Source organism: Artemia sp. Qi Xiang Cuo, chromosome 16 (genome assembly GCF_049724085.1).
Source record: "Artemia sp. Qi Xiang Cuo chromosome 16, ASM4972408v1, whole genome shotgun sequence".
NCBI lineage: Eukaryota > Metazoa > Arthropoda > Branchiopoda > Anostraca > Artemiidae > Artemia > Artemia sp. Qi Xiang Cuo.
The window spans coordinates 12,016,319-12,029,567 of NC_142809.1; the positions used below are offsets into that span (position 1 = coordinate 12,016,319).

The 13,249-nt window shown below is 35.8% G+C and overlaps 1 protein-coding gene across 1 annotated transcript in view; it reads left to right on the top strand.

The window, feature by feature from the left end:
* The first annotated feature begins 434 nt into the window (after positions 1-434).
* Positions 435-13,249, top strand: part of LOC148942572 (FAD-dependent oxidoreductase domain-containing protein 1-like) — a 99,321-nt gene continuing 86,506 nt past the window's right edge. The window contains exon 1 of the mRNA XM_089102307.1: positions 435-610. Coding sequence (XP_088958433.1) covers positions 440-610 — 171 coding nt within the window. The 5' untranslated portion in view covers positions 435-439. The remainder of the gene's footprint in view (positions 611-13,249) is intronic.

Consider the following 13,249-nt stretch of genomic DNA (forward strand, 5'->3'; position numbering starts at 1 on the left):
TCATTCCTCTCAATTCTTCTGATGTTATACCAAAGATCCTGACCAAATAGGTTTTGCGAATATTCTCTGCTCCCCTGGTGCTATTCTTGAAAAAACTGGTTCACCATCTGAAGAAAACTGGACCTAGGCCTTTTTGGCGTAAAGTTTTTCACAAAGTTAGACTTCAGCTCTTTTGGCAAAATTTTTATATCAATCAAAATTAAAGATAATCCAATCTTGAATAGACGAATCGTTAGATCTCTTCCAGCTCTTTTGAACAATAAGTAGACTAGGTAAAAAAAAAAGTAGACACGGAAGTGACTGTTTGCAGCTCCTCCGAGCCAGGATTAAATGGTAAATTGTTAAGAAAAAAATTTTAAATTCGGTACCTCTGCTTTATTGGAATTTTCGAAATAAAGAAGAACTAGCATAAATATTATTAATGTAAACAAATTTTACCATGAATTTTAATCCGATTTCTACTGCTGTATTTGGCAGAGCCCAAGTAAACTACAAAACTCTTCCGATAATTGAAGAGTATCAGATTGGACCCAATGTTTTAGGTTTTGGGATAAGCGGCAAAGTGGTTGAATGCTTTTCCAGGGCTACTGGTCATAAAAGAGCACTTAAAGTAAGATTGAAACTCTTTTTTGATATTTTCTTTTTCTATTAGGCTTAGCTAATAGTTGTCCTGCCTTGGTAAATTTGAGTTTTTCTCCATTGTTTAGCCAGGTAGAAGGTGAAGACACCACCAGATAGGTCTACATCTTTTTATATTCTTCCAATCATACTAAGTAGGTTTTGAGATCTTGAGTTGATTTCAAAGGCATTTTACCTTAAATTACGTTAAATTGCATTGTCCAGCGAAATAAGGAAAGATCCTGTAGAGTCGCTGGTCAGTGATGATGGGTAGTCACTGGTTTGGCTGCATCCCTCTCTGTTCTCCATGGTTTGGCGAACCAATTCTTATCAAAGGTAATCTTGAATGCATTGACAGAGGGAGCGGTGACAGCTGCATTGGAAAGACTGTTCCAGGGGCCCACCACTCTATTGGAGAAGTAGTGGTTGTAGAGTCTGCTGTGAGCTCTCTTCCTGAGCAGCTTCTTACTATGCCCTCTTGTCCTGAATGATTCGTCAAGTTGTAAAGGACTCTGAGAAGAGGAATCAGCATGCAGTAGCTTGTAAGCCATAATGACATTGCCCCTCTGCCATCTGTAGACGAGTGTTGAGAGCTGTAGTTTGTTCAAGCGGGATGGATAGTCAAGGTTCTTGCATCCATCAATAGCTTTGGTTGCGCTCCTTTGAACAGACTCTATTTTCTGTTGATCACTCTTATTCAGAGGTGTGGCAACACACATCCCAAACTCCAGCAATGGTCACACAAGACCCTTGTACAGCTTTGTCATGACTTTAGATGATCTGCTGCATATTGTACTCTTAATTATACCAAGGGTCTGAGATGCTTTGGCAACCGCTGTTTGGGTGTGTTTGTTGAATTTTAATTCTTCATTGACGACTATTCCCAAATCTCTATCAGCTACCGAGGAACCAATCGATTGTCTAGAGCCATCCCCCCCACTCATATGGTACTGCCACTTCTCATTCTTTTTCCTGAAATATACCGCCTTGCGCTTCTGGATGTTAAACTCAAGCTCCCATTGGTGGGCCGAAAAGGAAAGTGCATTCAGGTCTTCCTGTATGGTGGCTCTAGTCGCTGACGACTCCGAGGGCCCAATAAGCTTTGAATCATTGGCATAGAAGCTCATCTTATTTCTTACAGCCCGTGGAGCATCATTAATGTAAATATTGAAAAGTGTTGGGCCCAAGATTGTTCCCTGGGGCATGCCACTATCAACTCCAGCAACTTCTGAGAAAAACTCTTGCCCGTTATCCCCAAACACTCTAACTCTCTGCTTTTTTCCTGAGAGGAACTGCATAACCCATTCAACAACCTCCACATGTATCCCGGTAGCTAAAAAGTTTAGCCTTCAAACGATGATGGCAAACTTTGTCAAAAGCTTTTGCAAAGTCCAATAGAATCATATCAACAGGGATACCCTGGTCTAGCAGTTCGGTGACACATTCATATGCTTCAATAAGATTTGTCTCGACCAAGCGTCCAGATCTGAATCCATGTCGGCTATCGGTAAGTAGTTTATTGTCAATCAGGTGTTTCATAACAGTGGTGTTTGCAATTCCTTTGAGGATTTTACTGACTGTCGTGGTGATGCTAATTGGTCGGTAATTGGCAGCACAGTTCCTGCTTCCACCCTTGTGAACAGGTGTAATATTTGCATTTCTCCAATCTTGAGGGACTTGTTTCATGTCAAGAGACTTCTGGAACAGTTTTGCTAGGGAGAGGGTAAGCTCCGCATGAGCCTCTTTCAAAGTTTGAGAGTGTACCCCATCAGGGCCAACTGACTCATTTGGGTTCAATCTTTTGAGCTGTGATTCAACATCCAAAGTGCCAATAGTAATAATTTGCATCGGTTTCTGAATATCATATTCTAGAATTTGTGGCAAGAGGTGATTATCTGGAGGTGTAAAAACTGACTTGACCTGCTGGTTCAGAGCTTCAGTTATATTTCCAGGGTTGATTATGGTATTCCCATTAACAGAGAGTTTGGTTACTGAGTGTCTTCCAGGCTTTTGAGTAGAGGCATACTTCCAAAATCTTTGGATTTGTTTTTGATGCTGAAGCTAAAGACTCCTCATACTTGCTAGTAACTTCTCTTGTAAGGTAACGGACTTTGTTTCATATTTGTTTGAATTTGTCATGATTAGCCTGCGTTGGGACGTCCTTGTACCTTCTCCAGAAGGTACAATTTGAGAAATTGTATCCTCTCATTTTGAGAAAGTTTTTGCCAAAATATGTGTTCCATGGTAATTGGACTGCTGATGACATCAAATGAGAGGAGCTATTTGTATGTGCTAATGAAAGAGCATGTGGGAGGAGCTGTTTGTTCACACTGAGAATGAAGAGCCAGAAATCATCTGCAGTGAACTTACTGATAATTATCTTTATACAGTGCCTAGGCCTAATTCTACTAGCTTTTTTCCACAGATTTTTCTCTGAGCCCTTAAAATGAAATTTTGTTGCCTAATAAAAAAAAGTCCAAAATATAGGCCAGTCTATAGCCTAGGTGAATTTAAAGTAATTTCTCACATCTAAAGGAGATATGCTAACAAAATAAAAGCATCATTAAATTTTGGTCTAATTCTGGGAGTAGTCCAGTATGTAAGGAAACATGAAGAAAACAATTTTACCTTCATAATAGGCTATACAGAATAATCCTAGTTAACATATTTTGCAGGGAGAGAACCCTTACCTTCACCTCTTTCACTGCTGTACAATTTTTTTAACAAAATTCTGAAAAATAAACATGAATTGGGCTAGACTGCAGTTTCTGTTTTCAAATAGGCCTAATCTAAATTTATATGGTATAAATATATGACCACTCTAGGTCATAAGGAGACATGTTAAGAAAACAATTCTTACTTCATAGCCTAATATGCAAAATTATCCTTGTTAACATATTATCCAGGGTTGATTTTGAATTAAAATCAAGTAGTTGCAGATGTCAAGCCATACACTTAATTATAGAAAAAGCCAAGACAGATAGGCTAGTCCAAGTGAGTGAGATGGCAAATCTGGCATAAGCCCTTTTTAGGATTGTATAAAAATGAGAATTGACACTGAGAATAAAGAGCCAGAAATCATCTGCAGTGAACTTACTGATAATTATCTTTATACAGTGCCTAGGCCTAATTCTACTAGCTTTTTTCCACAGATTTTTCTCTGAGCCCTTAAAATGAAATTTTGTTGCCTAATAAAAAAAAGTCCAAAATATAGGCCAGTCTATAGCCTAGGTGAATTTAAAGTAATTTCTCACATCTAAAGGAGATATGCTAACAAAATAAAAGCATCATTAAATTTTGGTCTAATTCTGGGAGTAGTCCAGTATGTAAGGAAACATGAAGAAAACAATTTTACCTTCATAATAGGCTATACAGAATAATCCTAGTTAACATATTTTGCAGGGAGAGAACCCTTACCTTCACCTCTTTCACTGCTGTACAATTTTTTTTAACAAAATTCTGAAAAATAAACATGAATTGGGCTAGACTGCAGTTTCTGTTTTCAAATAGGCCTAATCTAAATTTATATGGTATAAATATATGACCACTCTAGGTCATAAGGAGACATGTTAAGAAAACAATTCTTACTTCATAGCCTAATATGCAAAATTATCCTTGTTAACATATTATCCAGGGTTGATTTTGAATTAAAATCAAGTAGTTGCAGATGTCAAGCCATACACTTAATTATAGAAAAAGCCAAGACAGATAGGCTAGTCCGAGTGAGTGAGAGGCAAATCTGGCATAAGCCCTTTTTAGGATTGTATAAAAATGATGTCATTTCATTTGTTGATAGATAAGTCTATCTATCATCTATCCATACACCATTCCTAGGGCAGAACTAAGGTAGATAGTCATAGAACTGAGAGATGAAAGATTGGATTGATTTTGGGTTGATGCATGACAAACAATGTCCACTGGACTTGTATGCAAAATCCAGGACTGAATTTCCCTGGACTTGCAGGCAAGCTAGTGAAACTTAATTATTCTGCAAATTATGAAGTTAAAATTGTTTTCTTAATATATTTCCTTATGCACTGGACTACTCATGGACTTACACCAATACAATATATAATTACATTACAGTATATTTTGGTATAAATGTATGACCACTCCAGTTCATAAACACAGGTCCAAGTCCACATGTTAAAAAAACAATTCTTACTTCACAAGATGCAAAATTATCCTAGTTAACATATTTTCTAGGGGGAGCATCTTTATCCTCACTATTTTCTTTGTTTTTCCAGTTTTTCAATAACATTTTTCATTTTTTTTTCTATTCTTTAAGTCTTGAAAATAATTTATAAAACAAACACCCAGGAGCCATCTAGCTAATCTAACATAACTTAACCTGAATTTATCAATATTTTCCTATTTGTATCTTTTTGGTAGATTGCAGTGATTGTGTTTAACTTTCATATATAGACTATTTGAAAAAAGATAAATACAGTCAAATTTGTTTATTTTTCACAATTTTGTTAAAAAAAATTGTACAACAGGGAACATAGTGAGGACAAATGTGCTCCCCCTGAAAAATATCTTAACTAGGATTATTTTGAATTTTATGAAGTAACAATTGTTTTCTTAACATGTTTTCTTATATACTGGACACTGTTCCTAGACTTACACCAATTTCTTATTAGCCTAGTCAAAAAGCTCTCCAAATATTATGGTCACTTTTCTGACAATTATACTCCCATGCCATCTCATGGGTACATTGTCAGAAAAGTGACCATAATATTTAGAAAGAGCATAAAATAAGGACTTTTCATGGTAAGCCTAGTAATTTTATTTTACTAGCATGTTTTCTTTAGATATGGTCAACAACTACAAATTTAGGTAAATATAGAGCACTCCATAGCCAGTTTCTGACCTAGGCTATGAATAAAGTGAAGATACCACTTATTGCCTTTTTTGTGCTTTTTCAAAAAATAATATTCTATTTTGTTGCAAATTCAATTTTAACCTAAGCTAGCCTTACCTTTCTAACCTTATCCAAATAGGCTATATAGATCATATTATATATTTCCCATGTGTTGATTGATTCTTGATTTTGTCACTGTTGACAATTTAGAGGTAAAGTAGTTTTAACAAGAGTAATGCTAACAGAGGTTTTTATGCTGTACCCAAAGTAGAGAAAAGGGTGTCATCTTAGAGGGTCTGTAAAGGGCTTAAAATTGGATTTGAAGCAAAAGCAGTTATTATATTCAGAAAACATGGGTGCCCATGGACTGAAATTTTAGGGGGGGGGCTTACCTGGTCTAGTCAGCACTTTCAATGTTGTATAATTGAAATCTCAAGACAAAATATCATAGGCAGTGTGATAGTGCTGCCTGAGCAAAGAGCAGTGTGGGCACAATATATTGTTTATTCTTATTTTTTAGGCCAGGGCACTTCTTATAGAAAGTAAATGTCATAGACACTTCAAAAAGAGCTCATGGAGGGCAACCAGCCCCCCTCCTCTCCCAAACACTTCCAATCAAAATTTCAAGATAGTCATTTTATTTGACATAGTTTAAAAGTCCAGATACTATGTCTTTAACGATGAGACCCCTCTCCACAGTCCTTAGGGCAAGGGTTGTAAGCTATGCTCCAAGGTATATAAGGTTCTTATGGAAACAGTGGTTGTATAAACTTCAGAGGGGGCTCATTGGATTGTAAATTTAAGTGCCATTTTTACAGTCAAATTTATGGGAGGGCAGCTAAAACCCTCCCCCCCCCCCACCACCCATGTCATATTTTCCCCAAATGCATTCATTAGAAATTTTGAGATAACCATGTGTTCAAAAATAGTCCAAAGATCTCACAACATGGCCTTTGGGGTTGACCCAGAGTATTGCAGTAAGGGTTGTAAGTTATGCCCTGTGGGAATGTAAGGTTTTTATAAAGGGGTGGTTATGTGAACTTTAGAGGAGGCTCATTTGAATGGAAATATATATTTATAGTTCCTTTTTAAGAGTCAAACATGATGGAGAGAAAACAGCCCCTCCCTCTCCCTGATATCCTCTTTTCCCCAAACACAGTTGATCAAAATTGTGAGATAGCCATTTTGTAACCAATAGTCCAAAGAGATAATAACAATGTCTTCATTAATCAAATACAAGAAATATTTAGAACTAAATAAAAACAAACTATGAGCATGTGGACTTTCAAAAAGTGTTGTGTTTGTGGTTGCCAATAAGACAATTCAGCAATATATCAAGAACAACTGGGGGTATTAATTTGAACTTTCGGGGCTACTACTATTGCTACTTCTGTTCTTACAATTTAAATAAATGAATAGAGTGTAAGTGTATCCAGGTTGTCAAAGAACATAGATATAATTTTTTGGGAACGATATTAAGTTTTATTTTTTCAGGTCAACTTAAGGAGGTATAAAATTAAATTAGAAAAATACTATTTGTGTCAGGATTAAAAATTGTTGAAAAAGTTTCTCCCAACATGCAAATACCAAGCCAAACTATGGATTCTTATAAAAGAAAAACCAAAAAGATATAAAAAATTTTTTTTCATGAAAATGAAAAATTATTACCTTCTCAAAAATTTTTTTATGCTGTTCAAAGTTTGGGCCATATTTGAGCCATTTACCATATCAGCAATGACTGGAGTGTTTGGGACTTCCTTCTCTGGAGTTTCGATAGGATAGGATTGACCTGATCAATACAGTCCTTATTATGAAGGGTGTTGATAATGTGGACTGGGCTGATTTTTTCAAACTTAGTCATTACTCAGCCACTTGACAAAACTTGTACAGACTGTATCAGCCACAAATGCTCAAGAAAATACGTCAATGTAGCTTTGTTAACCATGCAACAAAACTTTGGAATAGTTTACCTGATACTGTAGTTTCTATGCAAACAGTGCAATCATTTAAGAGTGCTCTTGTTGAAACTGAGTTCCATGAAAAACGGTTTCTGTAATATAGTTGTTGTTTACTGATGAATGTTTTTTTGTTTTATTTTTCGTTTTGTGTTTGGCAGTGTTGCTGTTTGAGCTGTTGCTTATTTGTGTTTGTTACGTGACAAGCCTATGGCTTCCTCCTTTATTGAATAAAATAAATAATGAATAAAATAATAAATAAATAAAAAACAAATAGAGATTAATTTTAAAACTTTTTCCACAAAATAAGTTTTTCAAAGAAAAGCAAAGAGCTGCTGAGTCACAAATGGGCAGAAATGAAGTCAACTAATCATCCAAGCATAAAACTACTGCAAATCACTATTAATAAATAAGTGAAACTCAAAACTAACATAATTAGAATAAATAGCTGAGTCAAACTTGAAACAAGCAAAAATTAACATTAGTAGTGCTGATAACCCCCAATGCCTTCTCAAGACCAGAACATATTTTGTGCTTTACTGAAAAAGAATATGTTTAAATGTTTTCGCTTTTTTGACTTAAATAAATACAAAAAATTTAAGACTTTAAGGAACAAATATCAGTATAGATATATTAAACTGTAAATCCATAGTTATTTGTTTTGTTCAGTAAAGCCTAAATTATGTTCTGGTCTTGAGAAGGTATGGGGGTTGTCAGCCCTAGTAAAATTAATTTTTGCTTGTTTTGAGTTTGACTCGGCTATTTATTCTAATTTCTGTTTGTTTTGAGTTTCATTTATTTGTTGATAGTGATTTGTGGCAGTTTTACACTTGGAAGATTATTTGACTTTATTTCTGCCCATTTTTGGCTAAATGGAGCTCTTTACTTTTCTTTGAAAAACTTATTTTGTGGAAAAAGTTTTTTAAACTAATACAAAGATAAGGCAGTGTCATTCAGCCAGAGGGGGGCGGGAGCCCCCTGCCCCTCTTTTGGATGCCTATGTCAGAAAAGGCTTTAAAAATGGGATCAAGTGGTATGTGCATTTTATTTTTAGTCCAGAAATGTAGACTGCTCCATATTTACCCTATATTTTTCAACAGTGTGACTTTTTTCTTCTTTAATGATAATTAACAGTTCAAATCAAGATAAATATTTTTATAAGACAGTGATCAAAACAATCAAAAAATATTGTATACCCGGTCAGAATATCCAGTATCTCTTGATTCATTGTCTAATAAAAGGATTTATCTCTATTTGAACTGTTATTTATTGCCATGGAAAGGCAGTGTTTTCTTCAAAAATACGTTTTTTCTTCTTTACTATTTTGTACAAAATGCTAATCAATCTGCAGGAAGAAAAGATCTGCACTACTGTAAAAAATGTCTTTAGTTGGCTGTATATTCATCCATAATTGTATATGAAACAATCCACTTTTATTCTCGATATAAGCAAGTGTAAAATTTTTTGAAATAGGTCTACAGCACATACCTCAAGAAAAGTTTACTAAGCTTTGAATGATAGAGGAGTTGTAATAGGAACTTAGAAATACCTTCCTGGAGCATAATTTAGGTTCTTGGTTCATTTTTGAAATTTTCATTCTCCTAATACTACTATTTCCAAAGATAGTGAAAAGTCTCTCATCTGGGGTTTTACTAGAATCAAATAGGGAAAAAAAGAAGAAATTTACCAATAGATAAATATATTTCATTCTATTCTCAATTTAATATTAATTGCCATGACAATTGCTCTCCAGCCACCCCCTTCTTGAAACAAGATATACAAAATTTTGCTATTTTGCTTTTCAAATTGGCTATAGTTAGAAATGTAAATTATCTGTTGATGAGAAATAAGCACAAAAGACAATGGCAAACCCACATGAAACAGCAATTTTTTTTTGCATAAAGTCTAGGGCTATATCTGTTGCTATTTGGGAGGTCTAGGGTGTCTATTTATTTGTTTATTGTCATCAAAAACAGTAGGCATACAATGCTTATACACAGTCTTAACAGCTGGTAAGCACAGTACATACAATTGCAACAACAGTAATGTGTATAGGCTACTGGTTCTCCCAAAAAGAAAGCCACATTTGAATCTACTATAAGTTGAATTTATTTATTTGAAAGAAGCAAACAAAACACACTATTCTCTTCAGAATGTATTGCAATTACACATGAAAAACAATATTGGGCATTGGCCCCCACCCCCAATCTTGCTACCCTACAGGCACTTATTCTGTCCATGAAAGTATATGCCTGAGAAAATTCACAGAAAAACCATCAATGTTATATACAGAGTTACTCTAGCTGAGTTTGCTTCTGTGCCCTGAATAGGATAAATCTTCTGCATTACTTTGAGGTTATTTCCATATTGATTTCTACATTCCAAAGATAGATTTTTAGTTAAGTAGTATTTGAGAGACCTTCTATAATTCCTAGTGTATGGCATTTTCTCTTGGTACTTTCACCAGCGCCACCTTTTATTTGCATATAGATTGGCACGCCATCTATTTTGCCAATTTCATATAGTACCATCTTTGTTCCTGTATCATTTAGGTCGATCTGATTTTACTGGAAACAAGCCGAAGAGAGGAGGGACCCCCCCCCCCACAAACACCATATTGTACCTGCTGGTATTCAGTTACCCAACAATTGCAGGGAATAGGTGAGGGGGTTCTTACACTTCCCTTTTTCTTTGGTGATTTCAAATTTACTTGCATGATTTGTTGGCAACAACAACTTATTGATACATATATTTGCTCATACTAAACTTCATTGAGACATGCTTGAGGCATCAGGATATTATGAAAGATTCAGTAATCAGCACTGGCGTCAAGTTCTTTATTTATGAACAAATTCAGGAAGCTCATGATAAGCTGAACAATATTGTGAATACATATAAAGAAAATCTGTCAAAAGAAAGAAGGTCTCAAATTGGCAGTGATGTGCTGTTCAGCAATATGTATGACATGAGGAGAACTCTACTCAATAACAGTGAGTTTAAAATCAGGTTCACAGTATGGAAAATCTGTGGAATACCCTGCATTCCACAGGGTGTGATCACTTCCATGACTCTCTGTGTCAATGAGTGTATCAAAAAGCTAGAAATAATGATTGACCAATACAAAGCTGCTCTACCCCAGACTTCCAAATGGCCTGCACTCCCAGCATATGTAAAACCACTCAATTGGATGTTCATTAGTGCTCTAGTCCTGGAAAAGACTGAGTCTTGTTCAAATCAGAAACTGTTATTGAGGAGTTTATAACACCTGAGCATGTGCAGAAGATTCAGAAGATGAAGTCTGGCCTAGTGGCTTATATCAAAACAGATTTTGCTGCCCAAGTCCTAAGCGAGTTGTTATCTAAGATGTCTGACATTAAAGTTAAACATCAGAGAGAGAAGTTCATGGCTGTTGCAAAATTCGTCCTGCCAGGTACTACCCCAGAAGAGATAATAGCAGGTAACCCCCATCTCAGAGAAGCTAAAAGATATGGAACTTCACAGACAGTTGAACTTATTTTTCCAGATGCATCATGACATGACAAAGCTATCTGGCAAGGTATCTATGTTGAGTACACTCACCTCAAAGTAACAACTTTCAAAGAAATCCCGAAAAGGTGCTTCAGGTGTCAGTCTTTTGAACGGTTCTATTTTTACTGAACCCAAGCAACTGAACCTCTGTAACTGAATCCCTGTATAACCGAACCCCTGTGTAACTGAACCCCTGTATAACCGAACCCCTGTGCAACTGAACCCTTATGCAACTCAACCCCATTTAACTAAAACCCTTGCAACTTAACCCCTGTGCAACTCAACCCCATTTAACTAAACCCCCGTGTAACTGAACCCCCATGTAACTGTAACTGTGTTTAACCATATAACTGTGTGTTGACAGGACACAACTGATGAGCGAAAAGTGATGAAAGAGAGGGGTAATATCGAACTCTCAGCTACCATTCTTGGAAGACATCTGACAGTTTATAAGTGACCATGGAATTCCTGTGTTGTTTTAAAGTCACTTTTCTGTGAATAGGAAGCATGGTGGCAGAGTGCACCTGGCGACAATAAATCACATCTGTCCAGTTTTTGTCAGGAAAAAATTACTCAGTGATAGTTTATTGCTCCTGCCAGCATTATGTGCTTCTAGGTCTGGGCCTAGGGACCTAGTGGTGAATCCAGGCCTGAGCGTATTAAATAAAAAAAATAAGTTTTTTAAACTGAAAGTAAGGAGCAACATTAAAACTTAAAACAAACAGAAATTATTCTGTATATGAAAGGGGCTGTCCCCTCCTCAATGCTTTGCTCTTTACGCTAAAGTTTTTTATTGTTTTAAAAATAAAGTTACGAGACAGAGTCAAACTTTAGCGTAAAGAGCGAGGCGTTGAGGAGGGGACAGCCCCTTTCATAACCGGAATAATATCTGTTCGTTTTAATTTTTAATATCGCTCCTTACTTTCAGTTTAAAATACTTGCTTTTTTTATTTAATTTCTGATCGTTTTTTAGTTAATTCAGATTTTATTTTGGCTCATCGTCATTGAATAAGTAAACAAAATTTGATAAAAATTTTAATTTTATTTTGTTAAATGGCTGTCTCTAAATTATGTTATGACGTAATTTACAAATTAACTTACGTAACTAACTTCTATATTCGTATATTTTTCTTCTGGCAAAAAATACAAAGTTGCAGATTTTTGCAGATATGAGCTTGAAACCTATGTAATAGGGTTTTCTGATACGCTGAATCTGACAGTGATTTTCATTAAAATTCTTTCACTTGTAGGGGATGTTTCCCCACTCTTTAAAAAATTAGTTAAATTTTCTCAGGCTCGTAGTCTTTGATGAGTAATACTAAACTTAATTAAATTTACATATTCAGAATCAGCATTATAAACACATTCTTTTGATACATTTATTAACATCAAAATTCCGTTTTTAAAAGTTTCGATCACTATTGAGCCGTATTGCTTGTTTTTTTATTGTTTTTTTTTTATTACGTATATGTTATTACGTATATGAGGGGGTTCTCCCCTTAGTCAATACCACGCTCTTTACGTTAAAAGTTAAAAAAAAAATAAATTCACAAACCCCTGAACCACAAAGGCCGATTAGTTAAAATAGATAGCTCTTTTGAAAGCACTAAAAAAAACTGTAGCGTAAAGAGCGAGGTATTAACTTGGGGGACAACCCCCTCATATACATTATAATTTCTGTTCGTTTTAAGTTCTAATGTTGCTTCTTATCTTCAGTTGAAAAAAACTTGTTTTTTTAAATTTAATTTCTGATCGTTTTTTAAATAATGCTTGGAAGTCCGGCGCCCCTTCATAGAAATATCCCCTACGCCAAAGAAACATCCTCCACGGAAAGATTCTCCCGATTGACCCCCTCCTCCAGCCCCACCCTCCAGAAAAAAAATCCTTCCTGAAAATGTCTGTATACTTCCCAATAACCAATAAATAATGCTGGCAAGTCCGGCACCCCCTTCATGGCAATTTTCCTTCCCCCATGAAAACTTCCTTCATGGACAGATCCTCCAACATAACCCCCCCCCCCACTACCAGAAAAAAACCCTCCTGAAAACGTCTGTATACTTCCCAATAACCAATACTATATGTTAACATTGGGTAAAGTTCATAAATTTTAGCCCTCCCCCCGGGGACTTCGGGGGATTAAGTCATCCGAAAAGACATAGTTATCATATTTTCGACAATGCTGAACAAAATGGCTATTTCAAAATTTTGATCGGGTGACTTTGGGGAAAAAATGAGCGTGGGAGGGGGCCTAGGCCTAGCTGCCCTCCAGTTTTTTTGGTCACTT